At 47.7% G+C, this 25,597-nt stretch overlaps 1 protein-coding gene across 1 annotated transcript in view; it reads right to left on the reverse strand.

Moving 5' to 3' along the window:
* COBL (cordon-bleu WH2 repeat protein) overlaps window positions 1–19,980 on the reverse strand; it is a 277,317-nt gene extending 257,337 nt beyond the window's left edge. The window contains 1 exon segment of the mRNA XM_070472080.1: window positions 19,781–19,980. Within this exon segment, the coding sequence (XP_070328181.1) occupies window positions 19,781–19,965 (185 nt within the window). The 5' untranslated portion in view covers window positions 19,966–19,980.
* Between the last annotated feature and the right edge of the window lie 5,617 nt (window positions 19,981–25,597).

Here is a 25,597-nt window from a genome sequence, read left to right on the forward strand (position 1 = left end):
TGGAGAAACTTTATGTAAAATAATTTGCTATTTTCTTCTCAAATAACAGTTACGGTCACTTTTTCAATTTTATAAGCATAATGAGTAAAGAGTATTTTTAAATGTTTCTCTCTGGATAAAACAATGCAACTCTTTTCTTATTCTCTATATAGTCACTTTTCCCCCTATATGTCAGTCATCCTTAATTAAAAAAGAAAAAGTTTCTGTGGTCCTAACTTCCCTCTGGGACGTATATGTATATAACTAATAAGACAAAGATGACCAGACAGACAGTGGACAGGGCAACGGGGGGCGGACTGCTGCAAAGAGAGAGGACGCATCATTCGTGCCCACCGCAGTCCGTGTGTGGTCAGGTGCAGATACAACAAGGCCACTGTCCCAGGCGGCCTTGGGCTCAGTGCAGACACGTTCTGCAGAAACTCCCAGCACAGAGCAGACAGGTGGCAAGCCATCATGAGAGGCTCCTGGATGCGCAGACACACCATCTCCCTTCTCCAACATGCTTTCTGCCGTCCTGGCCACACCCCAGAGCAGATCAGTTTCATGGTATTTACCGACCTCCTCTCTGCACTTACATGGGACACACAATAAGCGCAGCCCCTGGGGACGCCTAAAGGACAGTCCTGCCCCAGGATCCGAATCACAGCGGCCGGCCTGGTGCCAGTACCCCAAACACGAGCATGTAAATACCCATATCAAGCGATAAATACATTGAGAAGCTCCACATTCACAGAAACTCCCACGCACACGCACACCGAGCAAGCGGGGAGAACTTGATCCGGAGCTTAGCCGATCTGAGAACCAGCCCCAGCAGGGCACTCCCATTTATGGACACCCGTCCCCTCCTGGGGCCCCACAGGAGACAACAGCGCTATATTTAGACGGGTCCGTGATTCCAGCCACTGCAGCCAGCAAGCACGGATCCACCTCTTCCGTGTGCTCCTCTTCCAAAAGTTAAGAGACAACAAAAACTATAAAACAACAGTGACAGCCATTAATCTGCAGAATTGGCGGCAGGGGATCCTCCACAGGGGGTGTGTGCTCCTTGTTGATTTCAGCGCGGAGCGGTGGCCAGGCTGCTGCCTGCTGAGAGCTGACTCTTCATGCACCGCCCTGCACCAAGCCCTGCGCCCACGCACAGGCGCCTGCAGGGACACTCCCTCCGGACGCCTGGGCCTGCGGGCAACAGACAGCTGTCATCACTCTCAGGTTACCGGCAGGCCCGCCCTGCGAACCAGCCCAGACCCAGAGGCTAACGATCGTAGGGCTTTTCTTTTTAAAACCCCAATGATTTACTGAGAGGTCACACAACAAATGTATGGCAAAGGCATTTTACACTGCAAGAGAAATCATGAAGTTTTAATGTTTTAAAACTTACCTACTAAAACCCAAGTCATTCTCAGCAGGGATACCGCCCAGAAACTGCATGCAAGAAACTAGGCCCTAACTACAAAAGAGGAAATAAAATGTGTAATATTACTGCGGATATTCCCATGGGTGCATTACATATTTTTTGATAAATTTTTTTCCCCTCTATGTTTTCAAATAAACTAACTGCCTGAAATTTTCAGCTCTATTTACTAGGCCCTGCAATTATTATTTTCATATGAGATGCTTTGATACATGCCTTTCAAAAAAAAAATTTAAGGGTTTTTTGATGACGACTTTATTGAATTTGTTACTATATTGCTTCTGTGTCATGTTTTGGTTTTTTGGCTGTGAGGCATGTGGGATCTTAGTTCCCCGACCGGGGATCAAACCTGTACCCCTGCATTGCAAGGTGGTCATAACCACTAGACTGCCAGGGAAGTCCCAACACATGCCTTTCACAAATAGGCTTATTTTTACAGCAGTTTTAAATGTGCAGCAGAATTCAGCAGAAGGTACAGAGATTTTCCAAATAGCCCCCACCCCACATATATACAGTTTCTCCCATTATTAACATCTCACAACAGAGTGGTACCTTTGTTATAATTGCTGAACATGCATTGACATCATCCTCACTGAGAAACCCTTGTCTACACTAAGGTTCACTCCTGGTGTCACACTTTATGGGTGCAGACAAATCTATGATTATGGATCCACTTCTGTGGATTATACAGAGGAGTGACATTACCCTAAACACCCTTTCTGCTCTATTTATCTCCCTTCTTTCCTCCCTGACTCCCTAATCAGGAAACCACTGGTTCTCCATAGTCTTCTCGAGAACGTCACATACTTAAAATCATACAGTGCATAGCCTTTACAGATTAATTTCTTCCACCTAGTAATGCATGTAAGTTCCTTCCATGTCTTTTCACGGCCCTGCGGTTCATTTCCTTTCAGCGCTGAATTATATCACACTGACTGATACTCCAGGCACATAAATCTTAAAAGAAAAAGAACATGGCTCCAAAGGGACACACACACCATGCCCTATCTCTCCCTCTTGGTGTAGCTGTAAGGCCTGGTCAGCATGCTCGAAGCAGCGATTTGAGAACTCTGAGAAGTAAACCGTAACAGGTGAACTCGGGACAAAGACTGGAATTCACAATACCACCAAAAGCCTGCTAAGTTTACCGTTTCTTCCAGTCCTGGACACAATGCAGCATGAACTCTGTAGCGGGCAAAGGCCTGGACAGATTGCACTCCAGGAAGAACCCTCTAGTGCCGGCTCCAAGAGCAGCGGAGGGCACCCTAGTGCTCAGGGAGAATGGGGGTGCACCACTCTCAGGGGGAGCAGGGGTATGCGCACCCTGCTCTCCTCAGCCCAGTCCCAAGCGGAGCTGGTGGCAGCAAGACTGAAGGCAGCGGGGGCCCAAAGGACCCTGGAGCTCTGATGGAGGAAACCTGCCCTCTCCCATCAGGGAAGCGGTGGTTTCCAGGAGGTGGAGTGAGCCCCACTGCTTTTTCTAATCTCTGTTCTGCTGCTTTGCCCCAGAAGTGGGCAGTCTTGGGAAGTGCATCTTGGAGTCAGGTAAATACAGCCCCAGTTTTCTGGCCTGAGGACCAAAAGGGGAAGCTTGGAGAAGCAGACAGCCCTGGGGAGATTGTAGAAAAAAACAGCTCAGGAAACTCCAAAATGTCATCTGAAATCCTGGTGGCATCTCTGAATTGCACCAATGTGGATCTGACCCTTACCAGCAACCAGAGACTTTGAGAACTGGACTAGGAGAGAGAATACCTGCTGGGTCCCAGTCTGGCCACAGCCAGAACAAACGTGGGGAAGATCAGAAACACTGAAAAGGCTTTGTAAGCAGAACTGATGCTGAAACAGTAGCTACAGAAAGCTTGGCAGAAATTTAAGCTGAACTCAGTTGAGTCAACCACCTGATAAAACAAAAATATCAACATTCTCATAAGACATAAACAAAACCCAGAATACCATAACATAATATGCAACAGGTCTATCCAGTTACTCATCTCAAGTCACATGGGGAAAGACACCATCAGATGTCACAAAAGACCCACGGACTGGAACTGTTATTGGGACCTGAAGCAAATGTTATAAAAGCACTCCAAGAATTAGGAGCAAACATATGTGAAACCAATGGAAACACAAGTCTCAGCAAGGAAACAGAAGCTATAAAGAAATACCAAAGGGAAGTTTAGATTTGAAAATATAATAACTGAAACTAAAAAATGCAGATTTACTGATTTTGAGTATGTCAACATAAATTCTCCAATCTGAATAACATCAAGAGACGTGGTTGACCAAAAAATGCAGACTCAGGAACTGATTAGACAGCACCAAAAGGTCTAACACACACGTCAACAGACTTCTAGGAGGAGAAGAAAAAGAAAGTGTTACAGAGGAAAATTTATTAAGAAGTAATGGCAGAAAACTCCCCCAATTTGTTAAAAGACAGAGGCCTACAGATTCAAGAAGTTCAGTAAACCCTATACAGGACAAATAGAAACTTACTCACAAGGATGTTATTATCAACCTACTGAAAAGTAAGGACAAGGACAAAATTATGAGAACAACAAGACAGACCCACGTTTCTTATGTGAGAATAACCTGAATGCCCACAGAAACCATACTAGCTAGAAGGAAGAGAGAAAAGAAGGCAAATGAAGGCAAAGAGAATTCACTGCTAGCAGAATTGGTCTAAAATAATTGCTAAAGTAAGTTCTTCAGATTAAATGAAAACAATATGAGAAGGAAATCTGGAACGTGAGGGGCGGCAGAAACGATGACATCTTGCAAATGTAAGAGGCCATTTCTCTCTTCTTGAACTCTTTAAAATACAGGTGTAACACGTAGCCATGGAGAATACCTACACTCCACATGAAATGATAAACTACTAATTCCAGGGAGACTGTGAAGTGTTTACATATTTTAATCCATAGAAAACCCATACAATTAAACAAAAGGTAAACTTTAACACCACAGCAGAAAAACTAAAATTAAAATGAGACAGTAAACTTTTCAAACAACTCAGAAGAAGTCAGAAAGGGAGATATAGGAATGCAAAACAGGCAAGAAAGAAAAAAATACTAAATTATTGTCCTAAATTTTTAAAAATCTACAGATCATTTTTTTCATTTATACAAATGGTTTAATGAAATATAATGGTATGATATTATGATTTAATATAAATGGTCTAAACACTTCAACTAAAAGATGGGATTATTCAAATACATACTACTTCAAGAAACTTATTTTAAATATATGAAATAGTAAAGTAAAAATATGGAGAAAATATACCATGCAAATGTTAAGCAAAATAAAGCTGGAATGGCTATGTCAACATCAAACATAAAATGTCAGATGAATTCAAGAAAATCACCAGGGATAAAAAAGGACATTCAGTTCAGTTCAGTTCAGTCACTCAGTTGTGTCTGACTCTTTGTGACCCCATGAATCGCAGCACGCCAGGCCTCCCTGTTCATCACAAACTCCCGGAGTTTACTCAAACTCATGTCCATCGAGTCGGTGATGCTACCCAGCCATCTCATCCTCTGTCGTCCCCTTCTCCTCCTGCCCCCAATCCCTCCCAGCATCAGGGTCTTTTCAAATGAGTCAACTCTTCACATGAGGTGGCCAAAGTACTGGACTTTCAGCTTCAGCATCAGTCCTTCCAACGAACACCCAGGACTGATCTCCATTACGATGGACTGGTTGGATCTCTTTGCAGCCCAAGGGACTCTCAAGAGTCTTCTCCAACACCACAGTTCAAAAGCATCAATTTTTCGGCACTCAGCTTTCTTCACCGTCCAACTCTCACATCCATACATGACCACTGGAAAAACCATAGCCTTGACTAGACAGACCTTTGTTGGCAAAGTAATATCTCTGCTTTTTAATATGCTGTTTAGGTTGGTCATAACTTTCCTTCCAAGGAGTAAGCGTCTTTTAATTTCATGGCTGCAATCACCATCTGCAGTGATTTTGGAGCCCAGAAAAATAAAGTCTGACACTGTTTTCACTGTTTCCCCATCTATTTCCCATGAAGTGATGGGACCAGATGCCATGATCTTAGTTTTCTGAATGTTAAGCTTTAAGCCAACTTTGTCATTCTCCTCTTTCACTTTCATCAAGAGGTTCTTTAGTTCTTCTTCACTTTCTGCCATGAGGGTAGTGTCATCTGCATATCTGAGGTTACTGATATTTCTCCCAGCAATCTTGATTCCAGCTGTGCTTCATCCAGCCCAGCGTTTCTCATGATGTACTCTGCATAGAAGTTAAATAAGCAGGGTGACAATATACAGCCTTGACGTACTCCTTTTCCTATTTGGAAACAGTCTGTTTTTCCATGTCCAGTTCTAACTGTTGCTTCCTGACCTGCATATAGGTTTCTCAAGAGGCATTACATAATGCTAAAGAGATCAATTCATCAAGAAGACATAATAATCCTAAACTTCAATGCACCAAACGAAGAAGCTTTGAAATGCATGAGACAAAAACTGAAAAAAACTCATCAGAAAGATAGACAAATCCACCATTAACTTTTGAGGTAACAGTCCTCTCTTGGTAATCATTATAACTAATACACAATCAACAGAATATTGAAGAATGGAATGACACCATCAGCCAACCAGATCTAACTGACATTTCTACAACTCCATTCACCTGTAGCAGAAAACATTTGTTGTCTAGTGTACACAGAACATTCACCAAGATAAAATATCTCCTGAGTCACAAAGAACTGAAAGCATATACAGTATGTTCTGGGCTTCTCTGCTGGCCAGATGACAAAGAATTCACTTGCAATGCAGGAGACCTGGGTTCCATCCCTGGGTCAGGAAAATCCCCTGGAGAACGAAATGGCACCCATTCCAATATCCTTGCCTGGAGAAGCCCAAGGACAGAGGAGCCTGGGGGGCCATGGTCCAGGGGGTCACAAAGTCAGACACAACTGAAGTTCTCTAACCATACTGGAATCTGACTAGGAATCAGTAACAGAAAGAATAACCTAACATTTCTAAGCACGTGTAAACTGCTTGTATTATAAATAATATACTTCTAAGTAAACCATGGGATAAAATGGAAGTTTCAAGGACTTGAACATAAGTGAATAAAGAAATGTGAGTAAATAAAATAAATTAAAATTGATGGATTGATAAAAAGAGCTCAGAAAGAAATGTATAGTATCAAATGCTTACTTTATAAAAGAAATATCTCAATAATCTGAGTTTCACTTAATTAAATTTAAAAAGAAAATTAAATTATGTAGAAGGAAGACAATAATAAAGAGCAGAGAAAGAAAAAACCAATAGAGAAAACAACAACAAAATTTAGCTATTTGTAAATAAATAAATTTGTAAAGCAAATAAAATTGATACATGTAACACAAGAATGACAGAAAACAGAGAAGATACCAATTAGTAATATGAAGAATTAAAAGGAAGCTATTACTACAGAAACATTGAGAGAATAGGAAGGTGATGCTCTGCACAGATCCATGCACATAATTAAACAACTTACATGAAATGGACAAGTTCCCCAAAACCACAAGCTACCAAAACCTCACTGAAGATAAAATAGATAATCCAAATATACTTATTTAATAATCGAATTTGTAGTTAAGAACTTATAAAAAAGAACTTAAAAAAGGATATTCAGGCCCATATTGTTTCACTAGCAAATTCTACTAAACATTTAAGGAAAAAAAAATTATACTGAGCCTACCAAATCTTTTCCAGAAAATGGAAAAGGAGGAAACACATCTCAAATTATTTTATGAGGCCAATATTACACTATTGCCAAAACCAGATAAATGCATCACAAGAAAACTAAATATCAATACCGCTCATGAACATAGATGCAAAAATCCTCGAGAAATATTAGCAAACAGAATCAGTGATATATGAGAAGAATAATATACCACAACAAAGTTGGTTTTATCTCAGGAATGCAAGGCTGGTTCAATATTTTAAAAATCAAAAAATGTAATTCACCATGTTAACCATCTGCAGAAGAAGAATCATATGAACATGTCGACTAAAACAAAGAAAAGCAATTGGCCCTGTTCAACATCAAGAACTCTCAGCAGGAGTAAAGAGAGCTTCCTCTGCAAAAAGCCTTCAGTCCTATCACACTAAAGGATCCTAAAGGCTGAATGCACTCTCCCTAAAATCAGAAGCAACACAAGATGGTAGACTCTCCGTCCTCCCATTCAATCTCAAACCAAAAGTCTACACCGTGGGATAGAAGAGAGAAAAAAAGGCATAAAGATTGGACCAAAAGGAATAGAAACATACATATTTTCTAGGCGTATATAGTATATCCCAAAGAATCTGCAAAACATCAAACCAAAAACCTTATATAATTAGTAAATGAGTTCGGCAAAGTCACAAGGTCAACACACAAATCAATTCTGTTTCTACACAGTAATGAAAACTGGAAACTGAAATTTCAAATTACACTTACAAAGGCTTCAAAAACGTAAGATACTTAAACATTTGAGCCAACATGGATCTATATACTGAAAATGACAAGAAACTCACCAAAGAAATTCAAGAAGACCCAGATAAATGAAATGCTATATCAAGTTCATGGAACAGAAGACTCAGATTGACTTACGGATTTAACAACATTTCAGGCATGGTTTTTTTTTTTTTTTTTTCGGTAGATATAGATAAGCTGATTCCCTCACTGTTCACCCAGATGCACAGCCTGGGAGAGAAATGAAGCAGAGTACATCTGCAGGCCAGGCCTGTCCGCTGCACCTGGGGGCCTGTAGGTCATCACATTCCCCATCTCCACAGGTAGTGGGGAGCAAGTGATTTTTCATGACTATGACTGCTGTTTCTCATTTTCACATATTCTTCTGTCCCAAATAATAAATGAGTATATCTTTTGTTTATTTTGCAGGGGCTTCTAGCCCACCATTCTCCTCTTTACTACCAGTCACCATCAGGGATAACCAATACCCACCGGCCCTCCTCTGCCTGCCAGTTCGCTAAACCCACCCCCCACGCTGAAGTCACAGCCGCTCCCAGCCACCCAAGGACCTGCTCCTTCATCACCTGGCCTCCAGCCTTCTTCCTGCCCCACCAGGAGCTGTCGGGGAGGGTGCCACCTCTGCCCTCATGACACACGCACACGGCTTCACTCCTGGGGTCATGGAGGCAGCGCCACGACGTGACAGCAGAAAAGGGATTGGTTTGATTTCACAGAGTGTCATCCTGGTTTCCTGATCTGGGAGGATAACAGAAAACACAGTGCGCCTGTTACAGGTGAGCATCTGGCAAAAGGTGATGATGTGGGATATACTTACAGTAAAATACGTTCCCTGCTTATCTGAAATTCACATGACGGGCGTCCTGTATTTAATTTGGCAACCCTAGATCGTGGGAGGGTCTCAGCGCACCTGGGTCTCAGAATCCTCCGACCACCCAAGCGGGGGGTATGAAGTGCATGGGCCAGCCCAAGGAGACACACCTTCGTGGGTCCTTCCTCACCATCAGCTGACACAGGTGGGCGCTAAATGTGGCATCCCCACCAGGTGCAGAGCTCAAGGCTCCAAGGTCCCTTCACTCACACCCCTACACCAAGTGAGACCTGCTGTTTAGCATCTTGCTCCAAAAACACGGCTCCAGATTCCAGATGTTGCTTTGTCCACCTCCCCTGCCCCCAGGGCTCACAGTCAGATGCCCAGCCTGAGGCTGGCATCTGCCTTGTCAGGGTGCATGACTCTGAACAAGTTTCTGCCTTTCCCGGAGCCACATGTAACCAAGGCTGATTGGACCCAACTGGCCCTCCCAATGGGGCTCTGGACAATGGAACCTCAGCACCGGCTGAAGGCATTGGCGAAGGGCCTTTCAATGCCACTGTTCTCATCTTCACTGTTGACAAGTCACAGCAGCGTCTTCCTCCTCATTCTGCCCCTGCACCTGCTCACCAGCCCACCCATCTATACCCGACATGCATCTAAATGCCTCTCTCTCCATCCTACCCACAGCTTGTCCATGGGCTCCGAACACTTCCTTTTCTACCTGGGCCCCCAAGGCAGTTCCTATCTCAACCCCCACCCTAGCTCCAGTCCTGCCCTCCCCACAGCCTCAGGGCTGTTTGTTGAGACAGCTGATGTGCTTCCTTCCCTCCTCCACACATATCCAGGGAGGATATGCAGCCCTCTCATCTTTCCAGAACTAGGCTGTGCTCTTGGACACCTCTGTGCTCCACTCCTGCCATCCTGCCTCCTCACGTGGGAGGGCTGACCACCCATTTCCTACCCTCGGCCTTCCAGGCACACAGATGCAGGCTTCCCCTGCTCCGCAGGGCATGCTTAGGACATGGTACCCACAACATGGCACCAGCAGGTCCATGGCTGGCTCCTCTCTCTGCCAGCCACTGCCAGCCACTCTGCACAGAGTAGGTGTGCTGACATCATGTGTTAGATAAAAGTGAGCTTTCCAGCAAGCCATGGAAGGTAGGTGGGCCGCAATGACCAGAACTAACCCTGGGAGTAATTAATGACCTGTCAGTGCCAGGAAAGATGATGTGGCCTCTGTGGAAGACAGCTTGTCCTACTTTCAACAATGAGAACCATGGAAATCAGCGCTTCCCCTTCTGCCCGGCTCGTCAGAAACACAAGGACGCAGCAGATGCCCCTCCCCGCACGGAGGCTTGCTCTCACCTGCTGGCATCCCCCGCCCTCTGTGCTCCCTGGCCTGCTTTTCGGTTCATACTTTTGTTGCCCTTCCTGACACAGGCCCTAGACCAGGCCTCCAGTAGGCAGGAGAGCCACAGAGGAAGCGTGCGTGGCCAGGGAGAAGGCGGGCGCCTCTGCGGAAAGTGCGAGGACGCGATCGTCCCGTGAGCAGTCGGGCCTGGGCCTGGCCACACTTTCAGGCCAAACTGAACGGCAGTGCTTGTGCCAGGCCGACTCCTGCCCCGAGCAAACCTGACGGGACCGCGCGTGGCATCGAGGAGCCGCGGTGGATCGGCCAGGCCCCGGCTCCGAGTCACCAGGACACCCAAGGCCACCAGCACGGCTCAGGGAGCCTCCCCGGGTGTCAGTCGGAGGGGAACATGGGTCCTGCAGCCACAGGAGAAGCAGAGGGATGGATGGCCAGGGCCCTTCCCAGATGGCAGAGGTCCCGTGAAGCCTGAGCGGGCCCAGCGTGGGCCGCCAGCTGGAGAAAACCACTGCGGCACAGACGGACCTGTGCTCCGCCTCCCCGGTCTGTTTCAGTCTAGCAGCTGGGGCACCCCGAATCCTGGAAGGATGGGCATCGCCTTTTCTAAAACTCTGAGGTAAGGGGTCAGAGGTCATAGCCCTGGGAGTCCAGCCATCCCCACTACTTCTTCTTGGCAGCCTCAGCCTCCCCCCATCTCTCAGATGCAATGATTAAAATGATATCAGCAAACACTAAGTCACTCTTCCCCAAAGATGCTTGGCGGCTTCCGTCCAGCCGCTCTGCACCCCTCTGTTCCGTGAACACCCGGCCTCCCGTCCACGCTCCCTAGAGCGTGCACCCCATCACTCTGTGCTGGCCTCTGCCCAGATCGGGGTCCCTCCCCTGCACAGGGGGGCACACACGCTGTGATGACAGCTGTGAGCTGGCCCCTGACACACACAGAGGGAGCTGGAGGGACCGGAAGAGGCAGAAGACACAGCAGGAAAGGGACCAGAGGGACGAGCAGGAAGGCACATCGCTGCAGCTGAGCCCTGTGTCTGATGCGCTGGGTTGTCCTAACGAGTGGGTTCAGCCTGAGAAAGACTTTTGCAACTGTTCCAAGTTACCTAAAGACAGTCTGGGCAGCTGAAGCAAGGACAGGAGACTCAGTGCTGTTAGGGAATTACTGTTAGGTCTGTTAGGCAAGATGATGAGGTGATGGCCCTGAGTAGATGAGTGGCCATGAGTCAGATGAAAGGACAGCGAAGGGCTTTACCCATAAAACAATCAAGCCAGATGATAAAAAGCTTAAAACTTTTAAAACAAGATAACAGGCACAAACGGGCACACGGGGACCCCCCCATATGGTGTCTCTACTTCTATGTGCGTTCAGAATCTGCCGTCATATTGTTTTAAAAGGAGAAATACTTCATTTCTGCCATTTCAAGTCATCCACTGACTGGAATTAGCTGAATCTCCAAATCGACAGCTGTTTATTACTAAATATAGGGCAGTCCCCTGAAAAGTGATCTATTCCAAAATTACCCTTTTCTTTTTTTTAAGGTGAGTACTATTTAAAAAAGAATAATGATCATGTGAAAAAAAATGCTGAATCAGAAGCTGGGAAAGTATTATTCAGCTATTTCCATGTGCTGTGTCGATGGCTCAGGCCAAGTAGCTGTGCTCCCTGCAAGCCCCCAGTAAAGAGGACCTGGACCCCACAGAAGGGCCTGGTCCTCCAGGCCTGGGTACACGCATGAGCACTTCTGCGGCTGAGGTCACTGCTCCTGGCTGGCCTGATTCCACTTCCCTCTGAGTTAAGACAATTACTGAAGAGGTAGTTATTAAACACATTTGATGCGCCCCATAAAAAATTTACATTTAAAATTCAATCAACTTCACGTATGTGAGAAAAATGAAAAAATGAAGATAGAAATGGACCCAGCAAGTGTAATTCTCCTCCATTGCTGGTGTAATGCAAAACAGCACAGCGGCTTGGAAAACCACTTGAGCTTCTTAAATGGTAACCATATACCCACCATGCAACCCAGCCACTGCACCCCAGCAGTTACTCAAGAGGAAAACGACCCATGTCCACACCAAGTCCATAAATGAAAACTCACAGCAGCCTTATCTGTAGTGCCAAAACCTGGAAACAAGCCAGATGTCCATCAACAGGAGAATGGACACACAAATCATTGTAAGTAAATAAATGAAATGAATCCTCCTATCAACAAAGAGGAACAAATCACAGAACGCCACAATATAAATGAAAATCAAAACCATTATGCTGAGTGAAAGAAGAGGAGGAAAAAGAATACGTGAGAAGGGGCACTTCTCTGACTGTCACTTAGAGAAGATACTGGAAGATGCACACCGACCTACAATGACAGAGGTGCGTGGCATAAGGTAACTTTTGAAAGTGAGAGGAAACGCCTGCATCTTGACTATGTTGATGGTTTCTGGGATGTAAACACACATCAGAATCCATCAAACCAAATGCTTTAATTACATGCAGCTGACTGTACATAAACATAACTCAACCAGTAATACAAAATTCGGTACATTTTCCCAGTCACAAAGAGGAAAAAAGAATCAATTCCTAAAAAAGAACCTTGTCTTCAACATACTGAGAAGAACAGCGTGAGTGAGATGATTCATAACGAAGGGCCAGCAAGATCAGTGGCTATGGCACTGAGGTCAGGATAGAGTTCTAGGCATATAAAACACAGCTCTTCCACATAGAGCAGTTTACCTACACTTTTCATCCATCAGGACCAACCTTAGTCCTAACTTTGTCCAATTTAAGGTTTGCTATTTTTCTGTATCTGACCTCACTAGTCCAGGATACATGCACACTTTTATATTCCCTGCCGATCTAACATTGTCCTTGCATGTGGTCTGTGCTCAATTTCTATAGAATTGAGTTTCACCTGTATCACTTATTCAATTAAAGCTATCAAAATCGTTTCTTTAACAAAACACTCGCCAGGTAAAGGAGACCAGAGAAGCATCTGGTGGGCGGCCACCCTCGTGGGCCGCACCGACACAGGCCTGTGGGCTTCTGTGCAAGGACGGGTCCCCCCCGGCGAACACGACATCCCGGGGGTAAGGCGCCTGCACGTCCCAGGGGCCCTGAGGGCACACTGCTCTGCAGCTGCCACGGGCCCCTTGCTTCCCGCAGGGCCACTGAGAAGCGTGGCCAAGGACTGCACCCAAACAGGGAATCTGCAGCTCAAGCTGGTATCCTCGACCTTCTCGTCGACGCTGAAGTGTCCAGTTCCCGCAGCCTCCCACATGTCCGCACTTCTCCACTTCCTCCTTTTCGATCATTAGAAACAGAAATCTCCCCATTGAATATACCTCTGGGTGTCTATTTACGCGAGCTAATCTCGGTGTGATATTTACAGCTCCCCGCGCCTGGCTACTGCTGCTGTGTCTGGAAGGAGTGTTATATTTAAGAACTGCTTGGGCACAACCATCTTCTGAGAAGGCCTTTCATAAAAATAAACCTGCCTGATCTTCGCCCCACCCTGTAAGCAGGACTAACTGCTCCCTGTCTACTGGGTGTTCCTGCCACAGTCTGTCCACCCCACCGTCCCCTGACTCGCTTGGAGATCAGGCCTTCCTTCTCCATGGTGGAATCTCCCAGGTCAGGGACAAACCATCCACGCCCAAGAGACCAGACCGTGGGTGAATTTCAATGAACTCTTATTCTTAGAAAATCATAGTTGATTAAATGAATACATTTTTAAAGGGTCCTATATCAGTAAAAATGAGCCATTTCATTTTTAAGACACTTACTATAGGGAGGGAAATAAAGGCCAAACTTAAGACAGAGGGGGAGAATGGGGAGAAAAACAGCATCCTCAACAGTAAAGACGCGAATCTGAATCTAAAGAATCATTTCAATGAGTGCAGACACTTGCATCTTCCCATACATGGAAAAAAACGAAATCATTAACTGCACAGGTCAGGTTTTTGGAACTGTAAGTAATCTTTTGATATCTGACTATGTTTTTTCCCAGCAAATGATCCTATATATTCTGGCTCCTCATTGGAGCAGTTCCTCAGAGCTGCCTGAGAGGCTGTCTCCTGGCCTATAGCCCTCTGTAAGATCCCCAAATAAACCTTAACTCACAATTTTTAGGTTGTACATTTCTCTTCAGTCAACAAGAGTTAGTCCTAAGACGCTGGAAGCTGTTTGATTAAAATGACTTTTGATGAAAAAATTAAAAATGAAGCTTGAGTTTGTTCTTGGTTTTGTACTAAAGAATCATTTTATGCAAGTTAAATATTTTATGTCCTTTTTAATCAACTATTTATTTTTCAGACAAGTAATTCTGCAGGAAAACAACTAGGTGAATCACCCAACAGCTATTTCAGAGCCTTCTTGTTTCACACCAGATGCCTGCAAAGGCTTTATAGCCATTTCCACATTGCGATGTTGCCAGTGACTCAACAGCTAGAGGCTAAGTATAGCAGGAATTTTTGCTTGCCTGCAATCTGGCTTTTTCCAAGGCAATTTGGTTAAACCAAGTGCATTATATTAAAACATACACAAAAAGGCCTCTGAAGAGGAAATCTAACAGGGAACAATTGGGCCCTATGTATGCAGCTCTTTCAGACTAAACACACCTTTACTTCCTTGAGAGCTTGAAACAATGTGTTTCTTTACATGATCCACTTAAGGACCGGATGGGAGGATGCACGGTGGGATGGATGAATGGACGGATAATCTTTATGAAGGACTGGACACTTCAGCTACCTGGGAGTTCCTTCAAAGCCTACTGATTCAGCCAGAAGGCTGGCTGCCTAGGACGGACAGAGTTGCCAGTTAAGAAACTCCTATATTCTGAAGAACTTTGGCAAATCCCTAGCCTCAACTCTGAGGTGAGATAGGAAAGAGGAAAATCAGTGAGGATCATAGAAATGCAGATTTTGCCTATCTTCTCCTGTCTCTCTTCATAAGGTCACAAGTTCCCAACTGACTGCAGGAGGAATAACCCCCAATCCATGGGCCCCCGTTCCAGGGGGACTGGCCATCAGCATCCCTGGAAGTTCTCAGAGCCAGCTGGAGGGTCCCAAGGAGGACCAGCATGCGGGCCTGGGCCCAGCGGATGGTGGGGTGAGGTGGTGGGGTGGGACAGCAGGCAGCAGTCCTGTCCTAAGAATGCCAGAACATAGCCACGGTTGAAAGTGTCCGGGGAGGGGGCTCTCCACTGCTGCGTGGAGAGGTCCTCCACTGCCAGAGGTCTGGGGTCCAGAGCCCTGAGCTGTGGGAGTCAGCGTCCCCATTCCTGAAAGGATGACAGCATAGCACCCAGGGACAGATCTGCTGAGGGGGTAAGTGACACGAAGCGCAGAAAGCCTGGAGGCACCGCACCCCGGCTCCACAGACCAGAGCTGCTGGGCTCGGCCAGGTCTGGCGGGGCCGCCTGGGGAACGTCTCAGCGGCGTCAGACTACAAGGAGAGCTTCCGGACACCGTCTGAGCTGCAGCCTCATCTCACTGCAGGCAGCTCCACGGACCACACTCTGAACAGAACGGCCTCAGGCCTGCCGCAAGCACAGGCTGTCCACCTCTGGCCCCGACCCGGCTGGCTGGCCTTGCTTCTGTCTTCACCATCACAGGGGTTAAGGTCTGCCTTCCAGTCAGACTCAGAACTGTGGCTGCTGAGGCACGGAGGCCTGCACCCTGACGGGAGTTCTAACAGCGGACCCTGATGCTGAGTGAGGCAGAGCAGCCTGAGCCCAGGGGGGCTGGGCCTGCATCCTGCATCCTGTTACCACCACCTGTGTGATGCCTCATGGAGGAAGCAGGTACTTGCCTTCTTCTGGGAGGCCTGGAAACGAAAGGAAAGCCAGCAGCACAGCCCATAGAGGTCCCAGCTCCAGCCCACCCCCAGCCAAGGCTCCCTGCCTCCGGCAGCAGGGCCCTGCCTGAGCCCCCACCACTGACACTTCCTGGAAAACCTGCCCGTCTCTCCTCCTTAGACCTAGAACTTTCTTTGGGGCCCCCAGCAACCTTCCCACAAATACATGAAGCGTGCGCTGCAGCACACCCTGTGATCCTGGGTTCAGATGTGGGTTAGCCTCATCACCTCACTGAATCCAAGTTAACCACATCACCCAGCTGATCCTGAGTTCACCACATCACTCAGCTGACCCCAGGTAAACCATGCCAGCAGCTGGTCACCCTCCCTAACCTCTCTGTGTCCCACTTTCCTTATTAAAACTGGGAGACAGGGTAGCTCCCCGTCCAGGCTGTTGCAAGGATGAAATGAGGTTAATATAGCAGCCCTGTAAACAGTGCCTGGTAAGCCCCCCACTGTCCGCATCCTCCCAGAGCTGTCATCACTCTCCCTTTGAGGTCCCCCCCGTCCCCTGCCCAGACGTGAGCATCTAGAGAAAGATCCTGAGTCACCCTCCACCCTCACCCACGTGCTTAGGGGACCATTGTGAGCGGTCCACTGCTAAGAAGGGGACAGACCCGGCCTCACCTCCAGCATGATAAACGAGGAGGGGGGTCACACAATAAAGCAAGGATGCCCTGGCTTTCAGCTGGCACCTTGGATGAGAAGTTCCACTCTGACAGTCTATTGCTAACATAAAATGAGAAAACCGTTTCTTTTATCCTGAAGAGCTCCAGTCCTGGTGACGACCATGCTTTCAAAGATAGGAACCTGACTGTGTTCCTTTTCACTCCCTGGTCATGAGCTGCTACCACTATTTCTACTACTATTTTAAAGGAGGGCTGGCACAGGACCCGGGGTGCGGCTGTCACTGCGGGCACACACAGCTGAGGCCACACTGGTGACTCACCTTCTGGCGTGTGCCAAACCACTGGCTCAGTGATCTCAATGCAGAGCTGAAACTATGACAACGATACACCACCCAGAGGGCTGCACGCTTCGAAATGAGCTACTGTTTTCACTGCTGTGATAAAACCCTGAACTTCACAAATGAGAGCCTTTCTCAGACCTCGTTACAGAGTTAATACAACAGTCCGTAATTTCAGGGTGAAGCTCTTACATTCACTTTCAGGGTGCAGAGATGTAAAAACTTCTGCCCTTTTAAAGAATCTGGGGACAGGACACATGGCTGAACATGGGCTGAAAAGGCCATTATCCAAATCCAATAATGAGGTCAAGGTGCACACCTGCTTTAGTGTACACAGCAAGGGTCGGGTGGGTGGTGAGAGGTGGTGGGGCATCCTGCCCCTGGAATGGAAAAGCAGCAGATACAGAGGCGGGTCCATGGGATCCCAAAGAGTGGGACATGACTGAGCAACTAACACGTCCACACTTTCACTTTCATTCAGTATTTTATCTAATTGCCAAACACACATTTTCAGATCAAACACACATGAACCATGGCTGACTGGATTCCATGCTGAACCTAGATTATTTACTTTATAGTCTCTTTAATGAGTAAAGGACATCATGCAAAAATGTTGGATACAGTCCAGGTTTGGAGCAAAGACCTCTTCCAAAATCCCCACTGGTCCAAGTCAGGAGACTGCAATCCAAGCACAGGCTGCTACACCATCTCCATCTCAGTCAAGAGGGGACCAAGGATGAAGGTGCCAGGGTCTGAGTGGCACCCAAGAGGGTGCATCTGAAGACCGTGTGGTCCTGCCCGCCATCCCTTACATCCATACCCTCAGCAGAGCAGGGACTAGACAGCAGCAAAAACACCTTGCTCCTCTCACAAAATCCCCAACCCTCCACCGCTCCGACCTCCTGCAGAGCAAGGGGTCGTCACTACTGCAGGCTGATAAAAGGAAAGGGACACGAGTGAAACCTGGGAGAAAGCTTTTGCTCCCAATGATATGTCACTTTTGCACATAGAAAATAAATGAAAATGTTTCAATGTCAATGCTTATTTAGCATTATAAAAACACTCCCTACCTGATGTACCTACACCACAAGCTGGAGAAGGTATGGAGAGAAGGGACCCTCCTACACTGGTGGTAGGAATGCAAATTGGTGCAGAACAGCACTATGAGGAAGAGCATGGAGGTTCTTCAGAAAACTAAAAGACAGCTACCATATGATCCAGCAATCTCACTCTGGGGCATTTATCCAGAGAAAACTAATTTGAAAACATACACACACCCCTATGTTCACAGCAGCACTATTTACAACAGAAAAGACACAGAAGCAACCTAAACTTAAGTGTCCATCAACAGAGGGGTGGATGAAGAAGATGTGGCACAATATACAATGGAATATTGTGTGTGTGCACTCGGTTGTGTCTGATGCTTTGCAACGCTATGGACTGCAGCCTGCCAGGCTCCTCTGTCCATGGGATTTCCCAGGCAAGAGTGCTAGAGTGGGGTGCCACTTCCTTCTCCAGGGGATCTTCCCGACCCAGGGATTGAACCCATATCTCCTACAATGTGGGCAGATTCTCCACTGCTGAGCTACTGGGGAAGCCTGCAATGGAATATTACTCAGTCATAAAAAGAATGAAATTATGCCATCTATAGAAAAAATGGACCAAGAGACTATCACACTAAATCAGTCAGTCAGAGAAAGACAAATATCATATGATATCACTTATATGTGGAATCTAATAAAAAGGTTAAAAGGAATTCCTTATAAAAAAGAAACAGACCAACAGACATAGAAAACGTGGTTATCAAAGGGGAAGGGGTTTGAGGAATTAATTAGGAGTTTGGGACTGATGTACACACACTACTATAGATAATCAACTGAGACCTACTGTATAGCATAGGGACACCCTACTTAGTATTTTGTAATAACCTATAAGGGAAAACAATCTGAAAAAGAAAAAATATATACGCATATGTAACTGAATCATTGTTTTGTACATTTGAAATTAACCCAACATGGTAAATCAATTATACTTCAATTAAAAAATAAACACTCCCTCTCGAAGTAAAAAGTTAAGAGTGAAGCGTGCACTCCTCCTGCACATGAGTGTATTATTAAAGCCTCCCTGGTTTAAAAAGAAGCCATCCGTTACATCCCATTAACCTCACCAGCTAAAGTCTAAACACTGACATAAGAATACGTTTCATTTTAAACTCCAAGTGAGAAGTCGCATCAAGAAAACATTCCAAATGTATAATTTCCCCTGGAGTTGCCATTCAGATGCCTCGTCTAAAAAGTAATGTTTTCCACAGACCCACAGCAGACAGAAGAGGCATTTTCTTCCAACTTCACATGTGCCACTTACCAGTTATAACTGACAGATGGAGAGTATGCCACCCGGGTTAAGTAAAGCCTCGTGAAGCGGGATAAGTTATTTTGTGAGTGTGACTAAAAACAAGCTTAAATAGAAGAAGAAGACAGACTGACGGGCACAGACCCTGGGAGCTCAGAGCGCCTGTGCAGAGGGACCCTCAGGACACTCAGGTGCCCCCGGGAGTGTGCTCCATCAACCCCGCCGGTGAGCAAGGCCATCCCGTCTCCCTGCGAGGCCCCTCGGCATCTGCTGCGGGACAGGCCGGCATCAGCGCCGCCCCATGCAGGCTCAGCTCCGAAGGCCACCTGGGCCGTCTTGACGCCTAGCTCCTTCCTGCTCGGAGGCCAGACCTGGGGGACATTAACCCAGGGAGACCCCTATCCTGAGCCCTACCTGTCTGCAGGGGCAATGGGAAGGCCGCCTGGCTCACAGCTGCACTCACAGCTCGGCCTGCAGTCCAGCCGAGGCCCCACCAGAAAGCCCGACCCCAGCCCTGCAAGCCCGCGCCTGCATACCTGCCACTTTGAGGGCAGCCTGCCTGTTGGGCAGAGCAGAGCGCTGTGTTCTCCTTAAATGTACGCACACGAGACGCAGTGAGCAGAGTCCGCACCCAGGCCAAGGGAGGCTGTGACGTACTATTAATTCCTGAGCCAGGATCCAGCACAGCATCTTGCAGGGGGAGAAGCTGCATTCGAGGCATCACGTTAATTCACAAACACCTGGTCCGTGCACCACTCCCACCCCCTTACCTCCCACCCCCTTATCTCTCCCCAAAGAGCCCCCCAGGCACCTCAGGGCTGCACGTCCGGAGACGTACCAACACTGTTACTGTCAGGCGGGTACCATCACAAGACCGCCACCCAAGCAGGAAGCCACGTGGTGCTGACACGTGGACCGCGCCACCCAAGCAGGAAGCCACGTGGTGCTGACACGTGGACCGTTTCTTCAGGAAAACGCCCTTGAGAAACACAGGCGGTTCAGACACAGCCAGGACACCACCTGCAGAAGCCAGATGGAGGCTGGACTTGGGGGCTCCACCCTGTGTACCAAGTGGCCGCGGGGTGAGGAGCAGGATACTGGCCAGGAGACTTCAGTCACGCGACAATCCCACCCCCGGCTGCGGACAGGCTCACCGTCACCAACTTTGCAGGATCGCTGGGGCCGCCCTCCCGGGACAGGGCTAGGAACGCCTGTCCCGTCAGCTGGAAAATCTCACTGTCACAGATGACCAAGACACTGAAATGAGGAAGGTCCTCATGCAAAGCATTTCTGCCTCCTTCTCTGAGAAACATGTCCGGCCCCAAAGGCAGGATTCCAAAAATGTGAAACATGATGGTCTGTCAAAAAAGAACTGATGAGTAACAAGGAGACACTACACTAAAATCTCCTTCAATTTAAATGAATGGCATTTCCAAACTAGCTGTCATTACTTTTCTGAAGGCGGTAAAATCCCTCACCTAACCTCACTTAGGACACACTCTTCATCTGTTGATCCCAGCACCTTAAACAAGGAAAGAGATCTGAGGATGGGGTTGGGGATGGAGAGTGACGGGTGGAACATTAGAGACGCTCGGCTTCAGGATCCCCAGGAACCTTTTTTTAAAACTCTTTGGCTTTTATTGAAATATAGCTAATTTACAGCGTTATGTTAATTTCTGCTACACAGCAAAGTGTATATATTAACATATATAAAAATATATACATTTATACACATATCTTTTTCTATCCTTTTCCCTTATGGTTTATCACAGGGTAATGAATGTAGTTTCCTGTGCTACACAGTAAGATCTTGCTGTTTCACAAATCCCAAACTCCCAACCGCTCACTCCCCAGCACCTTCCCCTTGGCAGCCACCACGTTTAAACCCAGCGGGGTGACCTGGCGCGGATGACAGCTGTGCAGTTCACTCTTTATCCATGTGATGCTGCCTGGACACCGTGAACCCCTGGGATGTCTTAGTAAGAAGTGGTTTAGATGGAACGTCAGAGGGAGACAGTTCTCAGTTCTACCCCAACCAATTCCACATGATAATTTCAGGTGGCGAGACAGCCGGGCGGCCAAATGGGCAGACGGATGGGGAGTCCTGGCAGGGAGCTACTCTCAGTGGCAAGTGTCTAGATTCTGGCTACACTGAATCAGTCTCTTTCCAACCTAATGGTTTGTTTATTGAACATTACTGGATTCTGCTCTTAATTAATAGGGCTCTACTCAACACAACTGTATTTAAGTCTCAAGAGTTAGCCTCAGGAACACAAGTCTCCTCTTTTTCTATATTATCACTCCCACCCTAGCTATTTTTAAATTCAACTCCCTAACCATCAGGGTTGCAAAAACTGCCAGAATCTGATTTGGGAGTCTGCTGCTTTGCCCAGGGCTGGAAGTGAGCTTAAACTACATGTCCCATGTGCACACACACACATTCACACTCACAGCCCATTTTCCCAAGTCTCCTCACCTCAGTTTGCTACCTAAGCATTTAAGGCTTCAAGCCATTTCCACATTTCTGAAGGGTCAATACATCTGGTCCACTCCACTAGCCCAAGGCTGCGTGGAGCACAGATGCTGAGCAAAGGCCTGGCAAGGACCCCCCACCCTTTCTGCTGCTCTTCTCACCAACCTGCCCAACTCCCCACCCAGGCAGGAACCCAGGTTCTCCTGCTGCAGCCACCCCATGGACCAGCTTTGGAAATCTTCCTCCCTCCCCACCTCTCCAGGCTGGTGCCCATTCTTAACAAGCCAGAGCGGACAGGACATGCATGGCAGGAACAGAGACATCTTAAAAAGTAAACTGCTGGGGCCTTGGTCTGTTCCAGACTAAGGTAAGGCAGGGCCAGGGCCAGGCGCATACTCGGGTTTCTCCTGGAGGCCTGGGGGAGGCGTCACTGCCGCCCAGCGCTGCCCGCGGCCCAGGGCGGGCTGTCACAGGCCCACAGCCACACCTCGGAGGAGCCCTGCGTCACTGCTGCGGGTGATGCTCAGACCAAACGAGGACGGGTCTTCAGCAGAGGCCAAGGGCTTCTGGGGCCCCTGGAATCCCGGAGGAGGAGGGGCAGGGCCACCTGGCCTGTCTGATTACTTTCACTGCAGCTCCTCCCAGTCCCCACGGAGAGTCAGATGCTCCAGCACATCAGCAAGGACCCCGGGCAGCTCCCTGGTCCTGTCCCCTCATCTTCCATGACTAAAAAGGAGCAGGTGATAAGGACAAGGTCAGTGGGGGGGGGATGCAGAAACGGGAGCCCTCAGCCACTGCTGGCTGTAACGGTGAACAGAGTCGCTGCTGTGGAAAGCGGGGTGGTGATCCCGAAAGAGTTAAACATAGAACTGCCTATGATCCAGTTATCCCACCCCAGGGACAAGACGGGAAAGGAGTCAGAGCAGGGACCTCCAGAGAAGCATCACTCACAGCAGCCGCCAGTGGAGGCAAAAGTGTCCATGATGAGCGAACAAACCAACGGCGGTGAACACACATGCAGCCTTGAAAAGGAAGGAAATTCCACACCGCTACAACGAGGACATTCTGCTAAGTGACATAAGCCAGTTGCAGAAAGACAAACACTTCAAGATTTTACCTCTCTGAAGTTCCTAGACAGGATTTCTGTTCTAGGAAATTTCAGGAATCTAACCAGGATCTCCCACATTGCAGGGGGATTCTTTATCACCTGAGCTATCACAGGATTCCTAGAAGCTATTTAGGATTCCTGGAAGTTTCTAGAATTTCTGTCTGAAATTCACCCAGACAGAGTAGGAGTGTAGGCACTAGGAGCTGGGGGCAGTGCGGTGGGGAGAGACTGGATACTTGGGAAAAAACCGATTTTGGAGATAAATGGTGAATGCTGCACAAGAACGTGACTGCACTTAATGCCACCGAGCTGTAGAGATGGCGAATGCCATGTCACGCAAATTTTACAATGATTAGAAAAAGACGGGGCCATAGACATGAGCAAAGGGATGTGCAACCTTAGGACCAGGCCCCAGAGTAAAGGGCAGGTCCCTGCCTCCTCCCACAATCACAGGGCCGGAGCGGACGGGGCCACCAGATGTGAAGAAGCAGGTCCCCTTGGACTTGGTACCGTGTCTTAGCCTGTTCGGGCTGCTTTTACAAAACACCACAGACTAGGGGGCTTATAAGCAATAGGCACATGCTGCTTGCAGTTTTGGAAGCTTGAAGGCCAAGGCTGGGTGCTCGTGTGGTCTGGGGGACCTCTTCCAGGTCACAGATTTCTTTCTCCCCCTATCTCCATGGACAGAAGGGCCACGGGAGCTCTTGAGGTGTCCTTCATCAGGGCACTGATCCCAGTAGGGAGGGCCCAGGCCCACCCTCATGTCCTCACACCTGCAGGAGCCCACCTCCTAACACCGCCACCTCGGTGCTTAGGATTTGAACATATTAAGTTGGGAGGCAGATCACAGCACACCTCAACACCTGCTTGCAGAACTGGACTTTCACAGGAGGGAGAGAGAAGATGACTTCATCTCTCAGTTGCCATCACTTGGCATCGTCTAATACAGCCACTTCAGTTCTTCAAAATCAGACATCCAATACCTCCAAAGTCTGCAAAGAACAGGACGGCACAGCCCACACACCCAGTCAGAGCAGGGTGGCTAAACAGTTTAGCGACAACTGATATTTCTGATGTCCTACAGTCAGGCAAAAACAAGATGAAGCAGCAAGTTTCTAAAAAGTCAGTCTTCAAAAAAGAAGGATCTAGAATTTCTGGGAACACTTCTGTTCCTATGGTTTCAGAGATCACATGAGTCTTGAGTCCATCTTATCCAACATCTTCCACTGACAGGGGAATGCAGGCTCACTTTTTGAATTCCAGCTCTGTATCCTGTGCCCGGGCTCCAAAATCACTGCAGATGGTAACTGCAGCTGTGAAATTAAAAGACACTTGATCCTTAGAAGAAAAGCTATGACCAACCTAGACAGCATATTAAAAAGCAAAGACATCACTTTGCTGATAAAGGCCCACATAGTCAAAGCTATGGACTTCTCTGATAACTCAGTTGGTAAAGAATCCGCCTGCAATGCAGGAGACCCTGGTTCAATTCCTGGGTCGGGGAGATCCCCTGGAGAAGGGATAGGTTCCCCACTCCAGTGTTCTTGGGCTTCTCCTGTGGCTCAGCTGGTATAGAACCCACTTTCTATGAGGGAGACCTGGCTTTGATACCTGGGTTGGGAAGATCCCCTGGAGAAGGGAAAGGCTACCCACTCCAGTGTTCTGGCCTGGAGAATTCCATGGACGAGTCCATGTGGTCGCAAAGAGTCAGACCTGACTGAGTGACTTTCGCTTTCACTTTCATGGCTTTTCCAGTAGTCACGTACAGATGTGAGAGTTGGAACATAAAGAACACTGAGTGCTGAAGAACTGATGCTTTTGAATTGTGGTGCTGGAGAAGACTCTTGAGAGTCCCTTGGACTGCACAGAGGTCAAGCCAGTCAATTCTAAAGGAAATCAACCCTGAATATTCACTGGAAGGATTGAGGCTGAAGCTGAAGCTCCAATACTTTGGCCACCTGATGTGAAGAGTCAACTCACTGGAAAAAACCCTGATGCTGGGGAACATGGAAGGCAAAAGGATAAGAGGGTGATAGAGGATGAGATAGTTGGATGGCATCACCAACTCAATGGACACAAATTCGAGCAAACTCTGGGAGATAATGAAGGACAAGGAAGCCTAGTGTGCTGCAGTCCATGGGGCCACAAAGAGTTAGACACAACTTAGTTACTGAACAACAACAGCAACAAAAATCCTGCGCCATAAAGTTATAACACAATTTATCACAAGGTAGCACCCTTGCCTCCCAGGAGCTCAGACGTCTGCGGATCAGAGATACTTGATGGAAAACCCTAACCTCACATAAGCACTTCCAGTGGGGGAATCAGCACAACCACAAGAGGCGAAGGTCAGGGCTCATTATCTGAAATGAGATGAGGGGCCTCAATGGCTGTGATTGGAGCCCCCAGCTACAGCTGGAGGAGGAGGCAGGTGCTACCTGGGAAAGAAGAAACATCGCCAGGCCCTGGGGAGAGAGGCAGCCTGAGAGAGCAGGGTGCACTCGGCTCAGGAAGGACAGGGGCCGTGAGAAAGGAGATGCTGGGCCTGCCTGCCCACAAGGGCACCACTGTCCTACCTGGCTACAACAGTTTATGAATGAAAACTGGAGAAAGTGAAAGATTCGGCGTCACATTTCAGTGGCTCCAGACAGGACACACATGCAGAGCGCCTTCATCCTCACAGCGTTCTGCTGAGCTGGGAAAGAGGCAAGAGCCACACCAGGACAGGGCTGCAGGCTTGGCTCAGAGGTCACTAAATTTAATCCTGCACAT

This window comes from Odocoileus virginianus, chromosome 1, assembly GCF_023699985.2.
Source record: "Odocoileus virginianus isolate 20LAN1187 ecotype Illinois chromosome 1, Ovbor_1.2, whole genome shotgun sequence".
NCBI classification, from domain to species: Eukaryota; Metazoa; Chordata; class Mammalia; order Artiodactyla; family Cervidae; genus Odocoileus; species Odocoileus virginianus.